This window comes from Neolamprologus brichardi, chromosome 12 (assembly GCF_056152115.1).
Source record: "Neolamprologus brichardi isolate AB-2024 chromosome 12, ASM5615211v1, whole genome shotgun sequence".
NCBI classification, from domain to species: Eukaryota; Metazoa; Chordata; class Actinopteri; order Cichliformes; family Cichlidae; genus Neolamprologus; species Neolamprologus brichardi.
The window spans coordinates 20,314,531-20,338,761 of NC_142115.1; the positions used below are offsets into that span (position 1 = coordinate 20,314,531).

Genomic DNA, 24,231 nt, shown 5'->3' on the forward strand with positions numbered 1-24,231 from the left:
GAATTTGTTACAAAGAAAAGATTTTTCTGGATGTTTGGTTCATATTCTGTCTCTCTCGATTAAAATGCAACTAGCATACGAAATAAAGACTGTTCATTAGTTTGTAAGTGATCCAGCAGGGGATCAAAAAATTAGGCATATTCTATACTATAAGATCATTACAACTCCTGATAATCAGCTCTTTCTCCCAAGACTGAAGTTTTCCACTGGCAGGCAGTCGGTGTTTAGGATGAAGACCACAGGCGGCTGGGCTGTGTAGGTAGAGCAGCTCTCCGGGGAAAGAGGTAAACACAACAGAGCAGCCTGCTCCCGACTGTGGCAATAAAACAAATCTTTTCCCTCAAAGTAGCCGCGGGTGTTACACTCCTGAATCAAAATTACATCTTTGTGCCTAAGTACAGACTCTCAGGACACTCATATCCAATCAGATCCATCTTAGAAAAGGGACCCAAGTTTAATATTTTATTTTCAAATATCAAATTCTATTTTTATGGCAAATTTATAATGAAATTAAACTTTTTTTAAGGTTCCATTTAAAGGATTCATTTCACATTTATTTTAGACTGTGAACCTGTCAGTGTTGATATAGAGTGTTTATATCAGCAGTAGTAAACACTTGACGTGTTGTGTTATTGGATATGCTGATGCCAGACTTACAGCGGCGCGCTGACTCCTGACTCAGCTCCAGCCTATAGATGGACAGTCTGTTGGGCCCTCCGCACACGTTGCTCTTCTCTCCTTTGCACTCCATGTTGCATTCGCTGTCTGAAGCATTGGGCGCCTGGATCTTATGACCACAATAGCACTCTGCGCCAAACTCCAGGCCTGCATACATATATCCCCTGGAGGGAAGAGGAAAAAAAGGGATTAGCATTGTTAGCGTAGGGAGACAGAGAGGTTTAAGTGATCGTTTTGAGCCTTCATTATGTTCCTTAAGCCTCCACAGGCAAAAACAGTTCATCCTCTGGAGCAGCTGGGAGGGCTGTAATCAATGGAAACAAACCCCTAATGTGGTTTGTGCATGAAAATATTATTCAAGAATAATGCATCGCTGTGAAAACGAGAAAACTTATGTGCTTTGCAGGCCTCTTAAGCAAAGCCAATTATAAATGTGTGCAGTATACTAGAATTTATCACACAGGGCCTCTCCTCTCCGTACTGTTGCCTGATGAAGGATCTGACTCCCAGAAGGCTTTTCAGGTGCAATTAGACATCGAACATGCATACCTCACACAGGAGAAATCCCCAGGCTGTCAATCAAACCCAACCCCCTTTCCCCCCCTACGATGTGTTGCCCCACATTTGTTTGTCTGCTTTTATTAACCCGCTACTCTAGCAAACGTGGCTGCAAGAGGCAAGAACTAATAGGAGAAGGAGCTGAAAACAGGCATCTCTCTCTGCTCCTATTCTCTGCTCTGTGAATCAGTCATGGGTGTAATTCAGTGCATTCGATAGAGCCGTCCCTGGTACTCCACAGGGAGGGAGGAGGGGAAAAAAAGAGGTGAGAGAAGGATGGTGAGGTATCGCGGAGAGTGAGACGGGATGAGAGGATAATGGGAAACAAATGGAAGAGAAGTGGGGGAGATGAATGGCTTGAAAACTGGAGCGTGTATTTTTACTACATGAAAACTGTGGCAGTGCAAAAAAACCTAAAACAAAACAGAATTTTTTGGCAATCAGTGAAAGAATACTTGCATTATAACAGACCGACTGATGTTTTTTTACCTTATAAAACATGATATAAATGCAAATGTAATTTAATAAACGGCCTGAGGCTTTTTGTTTTGTTTGTTTTTAATGAATGGGCTTTAATTGTAAACCAACGCCAGCGTGACTCAAAACCGCAGTTCAGTGTGTCAACAAAACACCAATCACATTTCTTTATAATATGCAGAACTAAAACACAGTAAAAGCTGAGCACTGCATAATCTTAGAGGCCTGAAGAGGCCGTGTCAAAATCTAGTTTTAAAGTCTTTATCACGTCGCTTGTGTCATTTCGTTTTGTACGTTGTGTTCAATGTTCTACTCAAGCACAGGAAAACTATTCACGTACACAAACAGGGAGGTTAATGGTCCGGTTAGCTCATTTTGCCCTGGGCCGCAGTAACAGATTAATGTGGCCATAGCTGAACGGAGGCCGAGGAAGGGGCAGTCCAATTAAGTTCTTCCAGCAAGTTGTTTGTGTGCCATGACCACAATTAAATAGAAAAAGGGTATTTTTGAATCCGAAGTTGGGAGGACTTGGATGCCTAAAATATCATGTGGTCTGTGGTGGAGCATTGGCTCATACTTTAGCCCATTGCAAGAGCATTTTCAAACATTTTCAAACGTATTCTGTCACGTTGAGTCAAGAATGAACTTTGGAACTCAAAAACTGTGAAGGATTTGTTATATGTGATATAAAAATGTGATACGATTGGGAGCCTGTGTGCAGCCACAAATGGGCCTGGAGGTCATCTTGCTTGGTCTACTGTGCATCTTTCCTTGTGAGCTTTTCTCTCTCTTTCATTTATTTATTTTTTGCTTTTTTAGCTCAGTTACGATGGGAAAGTACCTTTTGATCTCCTGCAGGTTTTTTATCTCCCCTTCAGCTCTTTTGTAGTGGAGGGGTTTTTTTTTATTTCTCAGTAGGAATCAAAAGACAGCAAAAAAAGAACTTGCCTAATGGATGAGTTTTTTTGTTGTTTGCTACTGTCATACCTTTCTGCACAGTTGTCCTGGCAACGAAATACAGTCATTTTTTTGTAGTCAAAAAAGGAAACTCCTCTCAGAGCTCTTTTCTGAGTGTCATCAATGTAGCAGCCGATGTACTTTGCTGAAAAAGGAAAGAAAACACAGTTGGTTGTGTGCGCAGAGAAAACATAACTTATATGTACATAAGATTACATTTCTAACGTAACAGCTCATACAGAGCAATCAAAACCCTTTGTCAGAAGTGTCAGAGGTGAATTTTATCCGCATTAGAGTCCTCACACACAGCGTCACGCTGTGGTGACATCGCACATGGGAGTCCAAACTGGGGCAGAAGCTTTATTTATTTATAAAGACAGATATCCCCTTCTAGTGGCCTGTAACTGTAGTGGCAGTCATCTCTCTGCATTTTTCAGAAGTGTGTGGGGGCTGGGCTCTAGTGAACCTCTGCAGAGGCATACAATGACCCTCTAACAGCTTCTTGCCTCTCATTAGAACAACGTTCTCGTGTTTAACCGGGCTACACAGACCCTACCAGCAAACCTCTCACCATCTGTGCTCTGCCATCGCCCCTTTAAACCTCTGTTAATAACTAAATGGGGAAAAAGCATAGAGTCCCCTGCATTATCTTAATTGTGCTGGTCTACAGGCCTGCATTTGAGCAGCATGTTGTGCACTGCAGCGGATGGTAATCTACCTATTGTTGAGCTGGAAAATAATCTGCTTTTTGATGGAGGGAAATGCAGATTTGATGAAACAGCATCTCTTGTTTTGAATAGCACACATCTGCTTCGCATTACACGAAGGTAAGGGATGAAACGGCAGATGCAACTGATACAATTATTGTTTTCAATCATTTTAGCATCTTCCGAAATGACCTCATTGTAGCTGGTGAATCACGTTTTCCATAGTGCTCCGAGTATATCCTTTCTCCAGCCAACTCCTGTTGTCTATTTGTGCAGCATACATCTGTGCAATTGGCCCACACAGCAAAAATGTGCTTATGCGCCGCGGTCTGCATCTTATTGCAATCTTCCCTTCAAATTAAATTTGGAGCCAAGGTGAATTATTACATTTGGAGTAAAAAGAGAAGGGAAGAAAAACTCTTAACCCAAACACAGCCACCTTTGGAAGACAAAAGGCTCTTAAACACTACATATTAATGAGTGGCGCTGGATGCACGAGCGCAAACGATAGCTTTGAGGTTATTAATTACTCTATCATCACGTTCGGCTGCAATCCCGTGAGGTTAGAGTTTCAGAAAAGGGCGGCGTGGGGGTGGAGGCGTGGGGTGGCTGAGTGTACATTGTAAACGTGTTTGCTTTGCTCCCTCTGAATGCAGAAGGGGCAAAAAAAAAAAAAGGTTATTACCGCTTGTGCATTGTTTTATAGTCTAAATTTGAATTCACAGCAGGTTACTGTGCTGTGACTCAAGGATTATGACCCGCTTCACGCTTACAGATGTTGGGAGTCTTTCCCAGAGTTAAAAATCAGGAGGGAACTCTGCTGTTGTCATAGCACACATAACACAGATGGAGCAGCACCCCCACACTTATGTTTCATATTTATGGCAGTTTAGCTCTCCCACCTGGCTGTACAGCTTCTCTGGAGAAAAAAAAAACAGGAACCAACATCACTAAAAGGTAGTTTAAACAAAATCTGTCTGTTTATTTACGCTTTTTTCAACTGTCTATTTTAGGATTTTATAGATGATTAAATAGAAACAGCCAGATAGCATGTGCTCATTCCCAGTGAAGTTATCTCCCTGCCAGTGCGTGAAGCAGATGATTATCACAGCCGAACTGAGGGTTTCTCGCTGGCTGAACGATACGGGAATATTATTTCTTTTTTAAGCACCACTCAAAAAATCACCTGACAATTAATCTGCTTTACAGGTTTAACACAAAGGGAATAATATTTTGAAGTACAAAATAAAAGGTAAAAAAAAGTTCCCACATGTACAGCAGGTAGTTGAACTTTAATTCCACTCGACTCTGAGGAGACTTAACCGTCTAATTTTCAAGTGTACCGTGCATTTCCATCATAAAGGTGCTTTTTTCCCCATTAACAAACCTTTTCACTGCCATATAGATTCCTTTTATTTAAATAAGAGTTCAAAAGTGTGGTAACACGAGATGAGCTGTGAAGTGTAATTGAGGCACAGATGCTGAAAACATGCCACAGAGAGAGTAAAGCCTCTTCACATTTCACCAGTGAAATTGTGATAGTTCTGTCTCTGGACTCCCATTGATGAGCAAAATGTTTCTAGCTTTCAGTAGTGGCACCCGAGTGTTTCGAATTCATGCTGTTTTGTATTCTCCCTCTGTGGCGCTGTTGCTCTTTGAGTTTCTTACACTTATCTAACGACTGTGGGTAAAATGTTACATGTTAACATAAGAGAGGAAAAAATGGCGTTACTACTTTTTTCTTAAGGACTTAACTAGTTTACAATTTTCTCCTGTGTTTCGCCATGAAGATAGGAGCAACACAGGGGTCGTTTTTTACTTAATAAATACATATGGCAGAAATATGAACTGTTGACTTCGTTTTCAAATGTTTGTGCTTCATCCAAGAGCAAAGAAAATTATAGACACGATACGAAAATCAGAGAGGAGGAAGAGAAAACAGAGCCAGGAGCAAATTTGTCCATGTTTCATTTTAAAAGATCTTTGTCCTGTTCAAGCTCAGAGATGTCAGCTGCAGGTAGACACATCCCAGCCTTACACCAGTGTTTCCATAACACATTATGATTTAATAAGCTGGCGCTGAGTTTACATGTAAACCTTTTAAGACGGGATTGTGCACATGAGCCAGATAAAGGGGTTAATCCCACAATCGTCTAATCGTTTGGTTGTTGTCATATCAGTCAAAATGTGAGCATGTGCAGAACAAGTGAAGGAGCTACAGCTGAAGCACAGAGACGGGGAGATCCTGAAAGGATTTATTCCAGAGAAAAGACATAATTATAATTATCATCTCACTCCACTCTGAGATCTCCCACATGACCAATTACAGCTAGTAGCGTCGAGTCATTAAGATGCAGCAGTTTGTAATTTTTGGGATCTGTTTCATTTTAGCACAAAGTGGGACAAAACCAGCTTGTGAGTATGCCAGTGAGCTTCCATTATGAATCGGCCTGTAATAAAAAGTTCAGCATTTGTACCACTGCTGCTGCTATGTTGCCAATTTAGCATTTTTCTCTTGCAACATATTGAAAAGAATTAAAAATGAAGCAGTTAAATGAAAAGTGTGATAACAGCATACCATATATGACAAATGGAGCCTCTCCCAGCTGACATAATGCATGACTCGGCGTTCACCCTGGACAGGACTAACCACTGAACCATATTGTTTAAAACTGCTTCAAAGATTTACATATAAACAAACATTTGAGACATTTGCTAACTCGCTTTGAGATGTAAAAGAAACTAAAGGTTGTGGCTCAGATGGCTTATTTGGAAAACTCCCCAGCTAAAAAAAGTGCACAACTGCAACAGCGGTTTTCACCCACCTCTTCCATCATCCAAGTCTTTGGCATTGCGTCCTTTCAGCGCGCGGTTCCAGTTGCTGGTGTAGTCTCGCCCCCTGCCCACCATCCCAAGGCCCTCCTGTCTAGTTTTCTTCATCCAAGGGGGACCGAACCTCCGTCCACTTCTCCGTTTTTCCTTAAACACCCTACTCATGAGGCCAAGTCCCCGAGTGTCCGATGAAGCCCAGCTGCCCATCTCCGAAGCTATAAGAGAGTCTCGGCCTCCTCGGGCTCCGGGACCGTTGTCCCCGACGAAGCCAGCGTGCAAAAAAACGAGGCTCCCGGCGGTCAGGTAGAGGAGGATGAGGGAGAAGAATCGCACAGGTTTCCTGCGGAAGTAGCGCTGTATCTTCAGCAGAGGCTTGGCCATGCTGGCTCTCCCAGCCACTCAGACACACTCGCCCAGTGATGAAAAATCATAAAGATGAAGAGTCAACACCACACACAGCCCCACTGGGCACCAGCTAAAGCAAAGATAAAAGTCAATGAAAAAGTCTTAGACCTGCATGAAGGTCACCCAAAAAATAACATGTCTTTTCCCTTGTGGATAAATCTCCAGTCTCATAAGGAAGGCTGCTTGCATCTGTGCTGAGAATCTCTTTCTGCTCCCACTGACAGACCTGCCCTGACAGCCGGCTCTGGGGCCACGTCCTGAAAGGTGAGCGGCTCCAGGTGAAAGATGATCGCTCAAACGCTGCTTTCACTTCAGTTATCAGCCTACAAAGATGCCACAGCAGCACCGCAGTGGCACTTTCTCCCACACTGTGCGGAGGGACGAGGGTTTTATTTATCAGCTGAGCTGAGATCCTTTCAGCTCTGTGCGGCCGGCTATTCACTGAGATGATCCAGGAGAGAAAGGGCGTGACTTACCATCTGCAGTGAAGACACACACACACACACACAGGGAGAATAAACATACACCTGAGTCAGTTTCATCACATGTGGAGTGGAAGAAAAAACATGTGCAGGTTACAAAAGGATAAAGAAGGCAGATCTAAAACGTTTTGAAAAGCTACAAATCAATCTGAGAAAAGACACAGAAGCCGAACACTGAAGCATTTCCTTTACAATACTGTTCGTCCATGCAGTTCAACTTTGTTATGCAATGCAAGCGATCTTCATTCTTCTATAAACTCACAGCAAACAGAAATACCAGATGGAACAAAGACAAGCACAGAAAATTAAATAACAGGATTCAAAGCAATTACGTATCTTGGAAACGACTCTGTTTTTAACCGTTGCGCCAAACAGTCATAAAAAATTAACTCTACGAGCCTCAGAGTGCTTTATTATCTTTAATAAATTAAGCTAAGCAGAAAGGACAGGAAAAATAAAACAAAGCTCTACCCCGCAGCATTTTCTTTAAGATCTATTGCCTGTGGGAGTTTGTGGGAATTAAAGACATTTGTGTAGATGACAGAAAAAGAGCAAAAAAAAAAGCATCTTTTAAAGAATGCAGAGGTTAAAAATCTGGAAGATTAAGAGTGTTCATCCATAAAACACATGCTTTCATGATTCTGTTTAAGATTTACTGATTGCTCCATTTTGGTTGTGTGTGTTTCGGGATGGCTGTATCCCGACTTTCCAAACTCTCTGCAGCTTCTCTCAAAGGAGTCTCTGTTCTGGGACGAGCCCCAGAGGCTACAGTCGGATGGTGTAACGCAACACTCCTCAAGGTCAGGGAATTTTCCAGAACATTTGAGGCGACACTCACCCATGTGACTTTTCTGTCTGTCTGCCTCAGGACAAATCTGCAGAAGACTTGTCACCTGAAACCTAAATGGCACCGCAGTCCCCCCCACTTCCCCTTCTTCTTTTCCCCTCGGTAGTCTAAGAAGACTCTGGGACCCTCAAGGAGAAAAAGATTACATTCATGTGCTTCAGCCTGACACAAAGACGGCCCTCATCCTGTTTGACGTCTCTCAAAACTTTGCCTGGATGTAAGGATGGCTTCCATTCTCTCCGCATCTTGATTATTGTGTATTTTGTTCATTTTTAGGATCAGATCTCTCTTCCACAGATAAAAACACGAGACGTTCTGAGATGTTGCAGTCATGTTCACGTCAGCTTTACGAGGACACAAAAACAAACAATGGAGCTTCAAAAAATGTCCGAAAAATAACATCTTAGAAGTAAATCTCTGATGGTGCCAAGTCGCTGAGTATGAACAAACAAATTCACAAGAGATTTAAGAAACTGTTTGACATTTGGGGGATATGCATTAATTTCCTTTGTCTGTAACTTAATTAACATCTTTATTGTTTGATCTGTACACAAACAAAAACGCCTGCTTCTGCCTGTTAATTTTCCCACCCCCTAAGAAAACAAGTACGATAATAAACTCTTCCTTTAAACGTGCCTGAAATGTCATCCTTTCATTCCCACAAAACAACCTCTTTTCCACAATAACGCAGTTACACAGTATGATAATTCCTCAACAGCTGTATAAACACTGTTGAAAAGTGACTCCTGCACTCCAACTCCACATTGTAGCCACAATAATTTATCATTCCTGCGTCAGTGTTTCGCTCCCGGTCGATGAAGAAAAGATATTCCTGGACGACTCGGTGACTGCTAAACAAGCTGGTGTTTGTTTCAAACCGAAAACTGTTTGCCCAGGAGACGCTGAATCATGTCGAAGCCAGGGTTATGCGGTTGAAAATCAAACTGCGTATTACATCATGCTTACTACCCCTACCTCACCGAAGACGAAAACACAAATCTAATAATTTGCACCGGTCCTTCCTGAGATCAGGCTGCTTGAAGGCCACGGGGGTTTTGACTGGGGCTGTTACGTTTGCCGCAGCTTAAAATCAGCGTTCTCTTCTGAATCGTATAGTAAATGGATTTATGAGAGCAAACGGACACGTGTGACATCTAATCACTCTCCCTCTCATGAACACGACAGGACCACACACAAAGGATAATTACTGCTGTTAATAATTCATGGTCACCCCTCCCCAGTTACCAAAGTGAAACTGAGCTCTACTTGTGGTTAATTTGCAGGTTCCAGCGACAGTAACAAAAGTGTGGATGCATGCTGCAGCTGCATGAGTCCCATGTTCAAAAAACAGGCAAGTACACACTTTACTGTGCCTCTAACTCTGCCAGTTCCAGGACAAGTTAATGTTAATATAATATATGTCTGTGTGGATTTTTTTATGGTAAAATATTCAATTTTTCACAGGAAAAGTCAGAGGATCACTATTTAGATACAAAATCGTTACAAAATGAGTCGGATTATAAATATTTGCTGAGATATTTCAGACAAAAGTGAAGGTCTGACTGACCAAATAACACTGGCTAACCTCCCTGACCCCAAGTAAGATCCAGCCTTACTTTGCAGCTTAGTTAATCGCATCCTTTCTTCTGGGAGAAAATAGGAGAACAGAATTAAATAAAAACAGACACACGAAGAAAAAGGAAATGCAGGCAGACAAGAGACAGGAGGAGCTGTGGAGGTCTTTTTTTTTTTTTGCCAGATCACCGATATTACTCCAGTGGAGTGGGCACAAACTCACTGACTGACCATTAATTCACATTCATATTAAATGAGCCAGCAAATATTTAATCAGAGAGGATTTCAGGACGGAAACGTCAAAGTTAATCTTCGGCAAGCAGGCGGACGGCCAGCTTTGCTTTTGCTGCAGGCAAACGCCGCCACAAGTCAATCCATAAATATTCTTCCTATGGGACTCGTTGGGCAAGGAGAGGAATGAGTGTTTCACCTCTACAGTCAAGAAACAGACAACTGTCAACTAGCACAGACAAGTGGTGGCTTCAAACAAGGAGCGATGGGAAGAAATCAGCAATAAAATATCTGTGCTCTACTCTGCCTTTGTTTGCAGGTTGTTAAATGTTGATGCTGATCACCTGAAGTGCACAGATCGGGTTTGAGAGTCTTTTCATCCTCTCAGCTCAGCATCAATTTTCATGTTCCTGATGAAAGATTCAAATATTGTCCATAAACAGTTTATTGCTGTAAAATGTACTGAATAAATGCACATTCACAGCTATAAACAAAACACCGCCCACATGCTAAACTGACCATAAGCTGAGCAACTGCCTCTCCACATTGTTAGAATACTTTATGCAGTTAAAGACTCGTAAAAACAACCATGCTGCGACAGAGATGATACCAGCAGGAAAAAGGCTCTATTAGAGTGGTTATGCAATACTTGATTTTGCATAACTGCTCTGATTCAGGACAGGAAGAGAAAAGTTATTTCACACCCAACAAGATGTGATCTTTAGTAGATTTGGTTTTTAGACGTGTTATACTTAGTCATGACAGAGGCAGAAAAAATATCCAGTTATGTTACATGACTCTGCAGATCCTCTCCAGGTCGCCAATTTGCTTTGCTTTCGTTCTTTTCACCAGTTCGTGAAGTGCAAATCAACTGTACGGAATCAGCTATGATATCATCCCACAGTTTTTAAATGGGAAAAATACCGGAAAACAAGCGTTTGGTAAAGCGAGGTTGTGTTTGGTCCGCAGTGGGGGGAAATAAAAAGCAAGGACAGTCATTAACAATGCGTTTACACACGAGGGAAACACACACTGTTGTGATGGAAACTGGCAATATCAACAGTGGCAGGAAGAAGAGGTTATCAGGACTCTGGTGCCAGCATTACTGGGAGGGGAAATCATTTGAGGTTTCTTCAAATGCCCTCTTTGTCCCTGTTTATGCAACTTCGAGTCCCATCCTGTAAAAGAGCCGTTCTGTGGGATGTCTTCTTTCCTTTAGCAGCAGAGGGGGTTAACAATGATAGCGGCAGCAGCCCTGACCCTCCCCTCACCCTGGGGCCCGTCCTTCCGCTCTCCTGGTGTGTTTGGCCTGCCAGTGCGCATTAGCTATGACTGTCAAATCACATCAAACTAAAGATCGCATTCCTCCCCCGGTGACATTACTAAGCATGTTTGTTTTTACGCGCAGATTCTTCCATTCATCCGGCTGCAAAGTTGACTTATTGCAGTTTGAAATGTCAAAGCAGAGGAGTTATTGAGAGCTCCTCTTTAGCATACAGTGTATAAATGTGTTTATTTCAACATTGGTTTTAGGTGTTTTTCAATGAAAACTTTATGGAAGACATCTGCAGTCTAGAAAAAGATCCATCTCATGTAAAAACTGAGAAAGCTCAAATAAACCACTGCCAAAGTTTTGCTGATCTGCAGAAGAGATTCAAGTGGCTCGCTCAGCACAGATGGCAACTCTTAGGAGCGCATGACCCCTGAAAACTGGAGTGTGAACATGAGTGTGTCGAGTAACAACAGGATTATACTGCCAAAGCAGTTTTCTTCCTTTAGCGTTTGGCAAAAGCTGCTGTGGTATGTGCTACAGTTTTGGCTTCCCATCTTGTTGTAAGCCATTTTAATTAAAACTGTGTTTATCTCACTGTGTGTTCACATTAGTGATTGGCTTAATGCCCAATACACTTCATTAGTGGTGGCCACTCACAAGGAAACTCATCAGCAAAGATGCAAGAATCACCGCACGGCGACAAATCCCATGAAGTAAAGCACTCTGCTCACAAACGTTTTATTACGAATGGTTCAATTTTAAACTTTCTCCCAAATCCAACAACATAACTAGGAACCATCACATCCAGCAGGCTCCTGACATCTCAAAGTATCACTTAACATATCCTGTGATAAAGTTTCTAAATATAATGCTCCACTATCAGCACTGCCTTGTAATGCATGCTGTTTATTATTGGCTCGTCTGTCTAGAACCTCTGTATGTCTGGATATTTTTAAAAATGTGAACTATCTGATAAAAGTATGACAGAATTTGAGTACGTGTGATTAAAAGGGTGTTAAAACTGACTTGGGATGATGGCCTGCTTAAAAGCGAATAATGTAAGCTGTTAGATTATGTGTGTTTAGACTTTTTCAGAATTATCTGTTTAACTTCATTTTAGGCTTGAGCAACAAACCTTCGGACACGCTGTAATATGTAACTTAAACATTGTGATAAAAGCTCTGAATTGAGTTATAGAGGTTCCATGGTGTGCAGCCGATCGGTGTATGAATGTAAACACAGACCGTAAGGTTCAGCAGAGGTTTACGTGACAGAAATAATGATGACACGACGCATATGTTAGCCAAGTTTTAAGAGGATACAAAGTTTACAAGAGGACCAGCACTACCATTTTTATTATTGAGAGCATATTTCAGGCTGACATAATAAGCATGTGTGTAAATAAATGATGATATTTGGCTTTCATCCACCAAAGTTCAAGGTCAACTCAATGATTTATTTGTCAAATATTTACAAATATTGTCAACATATGGAACCTTATCGTTTGTGTGTCCCAGGGATCCCAGGAGCTATGTTGTCTGGGGGCTTTTGCCCCTTGGTAGGGTCTCCCATGGCAAATAGGTCCTGGGTGAGGGACCAGACAAACAGTGATTCAGAAGACCCTTATGAGGAAAACATCAAGGGAACAGTTTACCCTACCCGGGATAGGGTTACCGGGGCCCCGCCCTGGAGCCAGGCCCGGGGAGGGTGCCCGAGGGCGAGCGTCTGGTGGCCAGGCCCGGCCAGGCACAGCCCGAAAAGGGGACATGGGCCCATCCTCCCGCAGGCCCACCACCCGCAGGAGGTGCCGTAGGGGTTTGGGTGCATTGTGTGCCGGGCGGCGGCCAGGAGAGGAGGCCCTGGCAGACTGATCCCCGGCTACCAAGACTGGCAATTGTGACATGGAATGCCACCTCTCTGGTGGGGAAGGAGCCTGAGTTAGTGCGTGACGTTGAGAGGTACCGGCTAGATATAGTCGGGCTCACCTTTATGCAGGCTTGGGCTCCGGAACCAGTCTCCTGGAGAGGGGCTGGACTCTGTCTCAGTCTGGAGTTGCCCCTGGTGAGAGGCGGCGGGCTGGGGTGGGTGAATTCTAATCTCCCCTCAGCTTGCTGCCTGTACGTTGGGGTTCTTCCTGGTGGATGAGAGGGTTTGTTCCCTGGGCCTTAGGTTCAGGGAACGGGTCCTGACTGTCATCTGCGCTTATGCGCCGAGTGGCAGTTCAGAGTACCCAGCCTTCTTAGAGTCCCTGGGTGGGGTGCTGGAAGGTGCTCCACCTGGAGACTCTGTTGTCCTACTGGGAGACTTCAATGCTCACGTGAGTAACAACAGCGAGACCTGGAGGGGCGTGATTGGGAGGAACGGCCTCCCTGAACTGAACCTGAGCGGTGTTTTGTTATTGGACTTCTGTGCAAATCAAAGTTTGGCCATAACGAACACCTTGTTCGAACATAAGAGTGTCCATAAGTGCATGTGGCACCAGGACACTCTAGGCCGCAGGTCGATGATCGATTTTGTAATCGTATCACCAGACGTGCGACCATATGTTCTGGACACTCGGGTAAAGAGAGGGGCTGAGCTGTCAACTGATCACCACCTGGTGGTGAGTTGGATCAGGTGGCGGGGGAGGACACGGGACAGACCCGGTGCACCTAAACGCGTAGTGAGGGTGTGTGAAGTTGCTGCATTGAGCTGCGGCTGCAAGATGGTTGGTGCCTGTTGTGGTGGTAATCCCCGAACCAAATGGTGGACACCAGAGGTGAAGGGAGCCACCAGGCTGAAGAAGGAGTCCTATCGGGCTTGGTTAGCCTGTGGGACTTCGGAGGCAGCTGACAGGTACTGACAGGCCAAGCAGAATGCGGCTCGGGCAGTGGCTGAAGCAAAAACTCGGGTGTGGGAGGAGTTCGGAGAGGCCATGGAAAAAGACTTTCGGACTGCCTCGAAGAGATTCTGGCAAACCGTCAGGCGTCTCAGGAGAGGAAAGCGGTGCTCTACCTGCACTGTGTATAGTGCTGGCGGAGTGCTGCTCACTTCGACTGAGAAAACTGACGAGCAGTGGAAGGAATACTTCGAGGACCTCCCTAATCTCACTGACATGTCTTCCGAGGAGGAAGCAGAGTCTGGGAATGAGGGGGATGACCCGCCAATTTCCGGGGGCGAGGTCACTGAGGCAGTTAAACAACTCCTTGGAGGCAGAGCCCCTGGTGTGGATGAGGTCCGCCCCAAGTTCCTGAAGGCTCTGGACGTTGTAGGGCTGTCCTGGCTGACACGCCTCTACAATGTTGCGTGGAGATCAGGGGCAGTACACCTGGACTGGCAGACCAGGGTGGTGGTCCCCATTTTTAAGAAGGGGTGTGTTCCAACTTCAGGGGGATCACACCTCCACAACCCAGCCCCGGATAAAGCGGAAGAAGATGGATGGATGGATGGAGGATTTAAAACATCAAACTGATGATAATGCTCTGCAGAGCTTGTTAGATAGCCTTTGTTTCTTACTGCCACTGTTTGTATTGACAATACACAGGCATGTAGGGAATCATACATGCGGATGCTAAATATCATGTTACTTTCTTATGATTTTGTTATAATATATATGAAGTTCCTGAATAAGTATAATATCTTTGGAAAACAAGATAAACGTGACCAAAAACCTTTACCAAACATGAAGGCTACACGTGTATATCTATATCCACATAAACAAAAAATAATTATACTCAAGTACATGAAAATGGGTTTCAACAGGACAAATTAACAAAATCCTGCACTTTGCACTTGTTTTTACTGCACCACAAACGTCTTAACGTAAGTTCAATGAGAACAAATAAAAAAATGAACACATGTAAAATACAATGCGAGTCCTTTAAATGTAAATATTGCCCAGACAGAGAGCTGCCTTGGGGGAGGTTTGTGCTTTCTCTTGTTTGTGCTTCTGCATGTTGTTTATTCAGAGAGGTACATTACGACGGAAGTTCAACACTGCCATGCTTTCTCAGGGTTAGCTGGCTTAAAAAAAATCCAGTTGGCAATAACCAGTGTCACATCTGTGGTTATCAACTGTTTCTGTGTGCTCGCTTAAAAAGGGGCATTTCACACCTCATATGACTCATCTTCCACACAAAATGAGTGCCGCCTACTAAATGGTAAAAAGAATCTACGAAGACTACAAAAAATATAACAGCAGACTGCAACCATGTTGAAGGAAGGCAGGACATGAATGCTGCAGAAAGCGTAAAATAAGTTTATTTTGAGTTAATATATTTATTCTAAGGCTGAGTGCTCTCTGTGCTGCTGTTTATCTCTAAGGAAACTTCAAACTGGGTGCACTTAAATATTAAAGCCTACGTCCTATAGTGAAATATATTTTACAGGTATTGTGGGTGTTCTGACACATATAAAAGTATAAAGGCATTTTCTGTACATTGTCCTGCACATTCCCAGCAAAAAATTGATGCATTAGTATTAACTAGTATTAAAAGAATTGGTGAAAATGTGCTATTTTCAGCAGTTTTTAAAGTGAAACTTTGGATCAGAGTTAGCCACCTGAATGTACACAATATAACTCACTACATCTTAAACCCACAACTGCAAGCACGTAAACATTTGGAGCACTAATCTTCGCACTGAAGAAAAGAAAGGAAACGGTAAGCCTGCTAACAAACACGACACACACACACTCACGTCTTTTTTTCTCATCAGTGATTAAAAAATAATAATAATTGTAAAATACGACCTTGTCAAATCACATTCTGCCCTGGAGAAAACTCAGTCCCGACCACTGCATCACTATGAGTCATCTAATTGCTTAATTATTATTTTATCAGCATAGGTTTACGGAGAGACACTACGACAACAATCATTCATCTTCCCCAAACAAGAAGTTAATTATTCAATTCAGGAAAAGAGCGTCCGCATGATATTTCAACATGTGCGTGACATTTCTTTTTCTTTGCCAATGTTGAAACAAGCGGTCACTGTATTCCTTCGTGTTGTTATGAAATGACTGTTGTACCTGGCCTGGTTAGTTAACCTCCCCCAAAAGCCAGTGGTAATTATGAACAGCATTACATTTGTCATTGGAGAGAGCTGAACGCACCAATGAAAGCAAAACATTTTTTAAGAACAACCCCCCCCCCCCCCCCCCCCCCCCCCCCCACCCCAAAAGCTTAAAAATTAAGCCCAGGATGGCAGGGAAAAGGCATCATTGTAATCCTGATAAAACTCCAGGTCCATTAAGCTCAGTGGTGACTTTTACTCAGAAAAAGAAGAGGTAAATTAAAGGGTCTAAAAATAATGTAATCCTCTCCTTTGACTAGCCCACAGTAGCATTAAGCTGCAGAGCTTTAATAGAGTCACTGATGATCATGAACATTTCCACCAGAGCAGAGTGATAAGCAACTAATACAGTGAAAGCAAAGTGGAAGTGATAGAATAATAGCTCTATTGTGACTGCGGACACGAAGCAGCAGAGTTCAATTAGGAACGAGCAAAAAGCCAAAATCCGGATTAGCACAAAATGTTCTGTATATTTAAAAGAATGGAGAAAATAATGAAATAAGAAAAAGTAAGTTGTTTGACTCTATTTCGGGAGAGAACTGCTGGAAATGTTTTTGATGCCAACCGAATGACAGTTCTGGTATTAATAATGTGTCAGCAAGCTCCTAACAGAGATAAACATCCCAGATGCCTGCTGTGTGACTTTCTGACTCACCCTCGCTAGCTGCAGCACCCAGATCCCAGTTGGCCACATAGACGGGCATTTGAGAAACAATCACTTGAATTGGTTCTCTTTAATGGCTTCATAAAAGAAGTAATTATTCTGCAGCGGGAAGGCGCTGTCAATGGGAGATCAAATGATGTCTTCCACTATCCAACCTTAACAAAGCTCCTCATTCAGGACCTTACAGGGTATCCGCAGCTTTTTCTCAAAAAAGGAAAAGAGCTTGGTTTTTTGGTTTTTTTGCCCCACTTCTCTTCTCGCACCTTCACTAAGCACACAGGATCTCTGCTTTAATTAAAAGTGAATTCTCAAAGCTCAGCTCTGCTGTGAATCTCAGCGCTCTCTGCTTGAATACGCTTAAGGAGGGGATTGCGGAGGGTTTTCAGTGAATGTTTAGTTGGTGAGGAGGAAGAAGAGGAGGAGAAGGAGGAGGAGTGTTGGAGGTAAGGAGGGGAAAAGTCATGTGGAAAAATGGAAAGTTTCAACAGTCAACAATTAATCTAAAAGCACAAGACTCATTCGCTAGAGAAAATGTAGTTATTTATTAAGAGAGAACAAGGCAAGAGCTTAGACTTTAGAAAAGTGCAGTGCTGCAGCACTCATGAACGTGCATTTGCCTGATCTGTATTTGGTATCACTCATTATCAAACATATTAATATTTATGGGAATCTGTTTACTATTTGTGAGCTTGATTTTTGAGTACTCTTCATTTAGTGCCCACTGTTACCACCATTGTTTGTGGGAAACATATTAGCATGGCTGAGGCTCTGCTCCACTTATTGGATCTGCTCCATTTATTGTTATCATTTATGACAATAAATCACTTTTTTGAGGGCCAAAACATGCTTGAAAACTCATGAGTTTAGCACACGCATCACAAATAAGGATTCAATGTTTTATGGATCTCAGTACCCTCGGCACATACTCTGGCCTACATGACTGAAATCTGTTGCACATTAGATTTCCACTGTGGGATCAACACATGACATACAGCAACAACACATACAGTGTAACTACTGAATGCTCAGTAATGCCGCCTAGTGGGCACAGGAAGCGATAAGTAACAAGTTTACGCAACAGCCAGTTAGATTCCAGGACACATGGGCTGTGTCCCAATTCAGGGTCTGCACGCTTGAAGTACGCATTTTAAGTGTGATTACGTTACCGCCACGCGACGACGGCTGCCCCAATTCGAAGTGTACTTCAAATGCATACTCCAAATGCGCCGTCGATTTCCCCAAATATCAAGCGTGGTCCGGTGCACGCTTCGTGGTCCCATATATCCCACAATTCATAGCGCTGCGGTGGGTGTGGATAATTTTGCCGCAAAATACGTCAGAAGGGAGCGGCCAAGAGTGATCTGTCAAAAGTAAGTACTGAATACGATGTCACTTATTTATGTGCGAATGTTTAATAACGAAGAACATTAAAACATTGCCGATATGTGGCCAACAGCAAAGTTATGTGACATTAGTGAAGTTTGTGCTTTCCTCTCTCTCTCTCTCTCTATATATATATATATATATAGAGAGAGAGAGTTATATATATATATATATATATATGTGTGTGTGTGTGTGTGTGTGTATGTATATATATATATGTGTATGTAGTCTCATGAACAACATTAGCTAATTGTTATTTACTAACTAATCTTGTAATGAATGTTCAGTACAGAAATGAAGCCCAACAATCATGTTTTAGTCCCGTGGTCTCGGCCTCAGATACTCAACTAATCAAAGTGATGTCATGACAAAAATGAATGACCAAAAAAACATTTTCCTCCTTCATTTATGTCACACAATGCTGTATGAGACGTTTCTCGCGGTTAGTATCATGGTTGCTAGGCAACCTGAACAGCGCGACGAAGGCTAGACCGTCCCTTTTCACAAGCCTATCACTTCCACACTTCTTGTACTTATAGTACGCACGGTACGTAGTACGCGTAGTGCGCGTACTTCAAGCGTGCAGACCCTGAATTGGGACACAGCCAAGGTTATACTGTTGATGTCCTTAATCAAGATTCCGTCCAGACTTCCGCTTGAAAGCATGAAATGCGTCATCGATATGGATAAAAGAGTGAGGACCACGTCATCTCTGCTCAAAGCTTTAATTCTTTTTTGTTTGGGAAAATTATACTTTGAGGGGAAATGAGCATAAATAATCTGCTAAATTGGATTCTCTGCTTAGTGCCAGAAAACAACACTAGCATCACTCAGGAGTGTGAAAAACAAGGCCAGGGGACCAGAATAAGCCTGGCAAAGACCCCAATCCGGCCCACTAGTAACCTTTGGAAAATGTGATGAAGGGCATCATTTCCTGCTAAACAATTACAATTAAAAAACATGAAAGTTCCTGTTATTTTCACTATCTACCATAGAAATTATAGAAATAAAGTGGGTCCACAAAAGGGAAAAAAGGAGATTTTCTGGGAAATGAGCTGCCAGAACTTTTTCTGTAATTTTACAAATTTATTTATTATTATTATTATTATTAGAGGCCTTCGTTACTTATTTATCAAAATAAAATTTTGTGTTAGTGTTAGCACTGCACTCGTCCATGATGCACATAATCCATCGTCTTTGCCAAGACAGTTGATCAAACACAATTCGGTTTTCTGCTATTCCCTCTTGCTGAGTGAAACGGCAGTGCTAGAGCTCATCTCTGATTTAAAGACCACTTAATGTAGAAACAACAAAGGGGACTTACTTAGAATCGGCTTAGCAGTTTAGTTGTATCTCGCAAAAAAAGACCTCTACATAAGTCATTGGAAGGAGGTCAAAAGGAGTGGAGGGTGTATAAAATGCGGGGTTTCAGAAGAGATGAGAGCTCTGGATCCTCAGTCCCACATGTTTTTGGCAGCAATTAGTTATAGCATATAAATGGACTACCAAAAACAGAGCTGGAAGAACAGTGACTATTGGATTTGCATTCACCAAGCGGACAGAATAAAACAACTGCCAACGCAAGCTTGTGGTTATCTAAGCTCGTGTGCGTCTAAGCATATGCTCGCCATCGTGTTTTCCTTGCCAGCTTGGGTTGGCCAGGAGATGTTTTTACATGTTATTGCCCACCAGTGACCACAAAAAAATGAAAGAGATTTGACAGATTAGAAAAAAAGCTGAATTATCCCTTTACAAGTGCAAATATGCATAACTCTATTTTTATTTTTTTTAGCAGAATCACTACTGCAGATCAGAGGTTTGACCGCTTTTCGGGCTAAAAACACCAAAAGGAAGCATCTTTCGTCTGTAATGATCAGAACTGCATCCTCTCGTACTCATGGAGTACGGCTTAACTTATTCCCTGAGGAAGATGTTGACACAACTGTCCTTGTGTATCACACAGCTCCTTCTGGATCGCTAGGCAGGGTAAGAACAGAAAAACAGTCGAGTGCTTGGTGGTGCAGCAGGAGGGGAGACAGACCCTCCACTGTATGACACGCATTCAAGCTCCCATGTCAACGAGCAGCCACTCTGCTGAAGTGTCTTTAAGCAAAGAGCTGGATCCTCCAGCACTGTTGTTCTGCAGCTCTTCACTCTCACCTCCCACAGCAAGGGAAAAATGAAAGGAACACTGTTGTTATTGTTACACAAATACAATGAACAACAGAGCAGACAAGAAATACTCGTTAAACGAAACAATCATTAACGTGGGTTTCAAATGCTCTGAAGACACTTTTGTTTTTACGCCATAGGTATTAACAAAATCTCACTTCCTGTATTCTGAAGTCTTTTCTGGTTCCTGTAAGGAATCACAGTGGTCTAAACCCTACGCAGCTGAAACTGCTGTCACCTAAAGAAATCATTTCAAATTTATTGATTAGATTTTTTTTTAGACGTTTGAGTGCTACATATGTCTGGAACACTCCCAACATGATTAAAGAGGTTACTCAGCAAGCTGTATGGACTATAAAAGGTGATCCTGTCCATGGGACCACATGCTGGGATGACTTCAGCAGATATAAAATCTTGAAACTGCAAACTGCTGTCTCAGCATGAAGCTCAACGAACAACAGGATTCTGTAAAAGACTCGAGTATGTAGTATTTTTCCACTTCATTCTGTCACTTTATGTGCTTTTTAGATATAAAGAAAATTCTCATTCTCTTCGGCGCAAGCAAAAGCTACACAGGCATGTCTATTGCCTAACATTTCAATGCATGTGAAACGTCCCTCATTCCTATTTTTCCAAGTATCATTACACAAAATACATATGATGAATGTGATATTATTGCATTGTTATTTAGACCGTATGCTACATTTCACCCTTCCATCTGATTAATGTAGAAGCTAATCTGCAGTGTCTGCAGAAATACATTAAATTGCATTTGTTAATAATATACTTTTTCTATGAAATCTGAACCTAAATAGGTGCCAGTTAGTAAAGTAAAAAGTGTGACATTTTCTGGGAAATATATAGCGGAGTAGAAGCAAATAAATGCAAAACGTACCTCAAAATCTTTTGTAAGGACTCAGCTGGATTCCACTACATAAAAGCATACGTTTTCCCAGAAAGCGGATGAAATGATCCGTTTTGCAATTCTACAAAGTTAAACAGCAAACATCTTGAGCTAAGTTCCTTACGAGATTGCAGTGACAGTTGAGTAGTTATATATGTTGAAATAAACCACGAAAAAAAACATCTATGTTTTCAATTTACAGTGTTTGCACAGACCGCAGCCCCAGCAGAGCAGAAGCTTATGCAGCCAAAGCATATGTTTTGAATCATGACTGAAAATTATTTTCTCACTTCACTGGAGAAATGTTCTCTTGCCGCTAGTATTGCAGTCTATAAGTCTATATTGCATTTACCACCTACACAAACAACCCACAGCAAAATCTCAAGTAACTGACACCCATACTGGTGGAGTGTCAAAACAGCAACTTATCTGCACTGAACATCACAGCAGCCTCGTACCGACTGACTTTATTTTACTTTACAAAAAAGATAATGAAAGGATAGCATGACAACAGTCTGCTCATCTGTCGTGGAGCGCTGTTGTACACAAGCTGTTTAGCAGTTTTTGATGAGCTGTTTGGTGTGAACAATTACGCAGGGCAGTGAGCTGGGTGCAGTGGTCTGGATGCATTCATCGGAGGAACATGAAGAGCGTACATATAATAGGATGCTCTGTAAGCACGCCTCGCAAAATGTGTAGTGAACCGCGCACCTCATCAGCATCGCGCAAATCTGCGTGCAAAAGGTCGAGCAACACCAGAGGCCTACTGTCAACATATCTTTTCCAATTAGATATGAAGATTGTTAGAGGCCTCGCTGCTTTTACGTTCTATTTTTATTCAAATGATGGTGTTGTTGATAAGTTGCTGATGTTCTGATGTCCTCGCTGTTGGTCCCGTCAGTTCAATATTCCCATGACTGAACACTGATAATAACCACTGCGATAATGTGCTTGTCAAATTCACACGTATTTTAAGACTCGGGGGGAACTAAGTGGGTTTTGTGTAGGAGTATGTTAAGATATGCACTTCCTTTACTTAAGAACTTTTCATTAGTTTCTTTTTCTTTAATGTAGTGTGGCAGAATATCGAACAGAATTTAGGACAAGGACTATCTGCCTTCTCTAAATTCTGCTTTGTTTTGAAAATCAAATCTTTTGAAGAAAAGGAAGAGAAAGAGAAAGCTTACACTTTGTGTGTGCATGTCTGTGTCTGTGTGTGGTAATGCAGTGTTGTGCCACACTATTGTGATGTGCAACAAAATTACCATAACATAAATTATTTAAATTTTAAAGTGATAACTTGGTAATTGTGTGAAGATTTAGGTTGAGGTCAGGTTCACAAGAGTTGAGGTTTATTTGTTTTGCTAAATTGGCAGCAGGGATTTAAGAGTCTGCTGTCTCCCCAACACCCATGTTTTTATATTTCCAATTATAAATCTTTGCTTCAGCTAAGAATGTTAATGTAAGTCACAAAACAATGCTTTCACAATAATCTGCTCACGATAATCAAAATACGGTGATTCTTCTACGGTGCATATCTGGGTAACTAAGCCACGAAAAATAACTCCAAGAAACCAAAAATAAATTATGCAGGAATTTGTTTTGCATGCTTGCAAAACTGATTTTTGGCAAGAAAAAGCGTTGTTGATGCTTTGTCCCACTTTGAGTTTTCACATCTTACTTCAGCATTAACCCAATGAATATATGTAATGCAATAACGGGGGTTTGTCTTTAGAAAACCATGAAGAAAATAAATAAGTACAAAGTGCAAAATTTAAACCAAACCGAGTCAAAATCAGGTCTCCTGGTTTCTAAATAACAGAAACAGGAACTAACACAATGGAAACCAAAATAAGTAAAGCTGAAAAAGAATCCACCTGACTTAAATCTGCAGATATCTTGGTTTTGCTGCATACTGACAAAATGCCAAACACTGTTTGGTCGGAAAGGAGTGGCCTGGGAAATAAAAAGAAGACCACTTCCTGTGGATACTGTAATTATGAATCTTCATATATCCCTCAAACAAAAACCAAAATATAATGAATAAAAGATGTATGTGTTTCAAATAAATAGATTCAAAGTAAGCAAGTTATGCATGATAATACAGGACAAACAGAGGATAAAATGAAAGGACGCTTGTATGGCACGTTTGAGAAATGCTGATGCAGTGGTGCAGGGTTGTATTGTTCTGATAACAAGATGCACTGTGTATTATTGAAAGTGACAGAGCATTTCAGGGCAGTGGTATCCTATTGCATTGTTATGTAAGTCTTGTTTGAGACTAATAAAAAAGATAGAGGCTGGTATCTCCCATGCACACAGCCCTTCTGCTTCGAGGGTTGAAACAGAAGCGGGTTTATTTAAAATGAGGTTGGTAGGGGCTGGTCAGACCCATCTTCTCCCACTGTCTCAAGAATTTCACTCTGACCAGTATATCTTAGAGATTCTTGTTTTTCCCAATGGCTTATGCTACGGTAGACGTAGAAATGGCTACAGTATCTGGGGATTTCTGACAGCTGCTTGCTTTGGGCTCGCAGAAAGGAGCGTGCCTCAGTGCTGCAGCCTGTATGAATAAAATATGATGTGCACATAGAGTAGTGCTTCACTGTTGCTCTGATGCAACATGGAACAACATCTCTAAAGCAAAGGAAGAAAGAAGAGAGCTGCCTGTGTTTACAACTGAGTATGTGAGATACAGAAACGGAAGTCTATGAAGCAACTGGGTGACGACAGTGAGGTGCTCAGTAATTTTCCCAAGGAAATTCTCACATTTCAAACATGCAGTTGCATTTATTTAAATGCTCCGGTCACCTGGGCCCCAAATACACATTTACTCACTTCCTTCTTCTTCTTGTGCTGCAAAGAGCTTTGGTTTTTATCTCCACCTCCCTAAGGGACTGTGCATTAGAAGAAAAAGACCCAGTGAAGTCTGCGGACTAAGCTGTGAACACAGCAAAAACAAAACAAACAAAAAAAAACACAGAGGCGAAGATTTATCATGGAGTACTTTGGATTATGAATTCTTTAAGGTCTG

The 24,231-nt window shown here is 42.0% G+C and overlaps 1 protein-coding gene across 2 annotated transcripts in view; it reads right to left on the reverse strand.

Annotated features, from left to right (window-relative positions):
• wscd2 (WSC domain sialate O sulfotransferase 2) overlaps positions 1-24,231 on the reverse strand; it is a 41,682-nt gene that overhangs the window by 11,451 nt on the left and 6,000 nt on the right. Inside the window, exons 1-4 of one of the 2 annotated variants that reach the window (XM_006784264.3) lie at positions 16,730-17,096; positions 6,203-7,093; positions 2,701-2,815; positions 658-842 (exon numbers count right to left, since the gene is read on the reverse strand). In XM_006784264.3, coding sequence (XP_006784327.1) covers positions 658-842; positions 2,701-2,815; positions 6,203-6,590 — 688 coding nt within the window. In that variant the 5' untranslated portion in view covers positions 6,591-7,093; positions 16,730-17,096. Of the gene's footprint in view, positions 1-657; positions 843-2,700; positions 2,816-6,202; positions 7,094-16,729; positions 17,097-24,231 lie in introns of those variants that run through there. The other variant, XM_006784263.3, reaches the window with a different exon arrangement.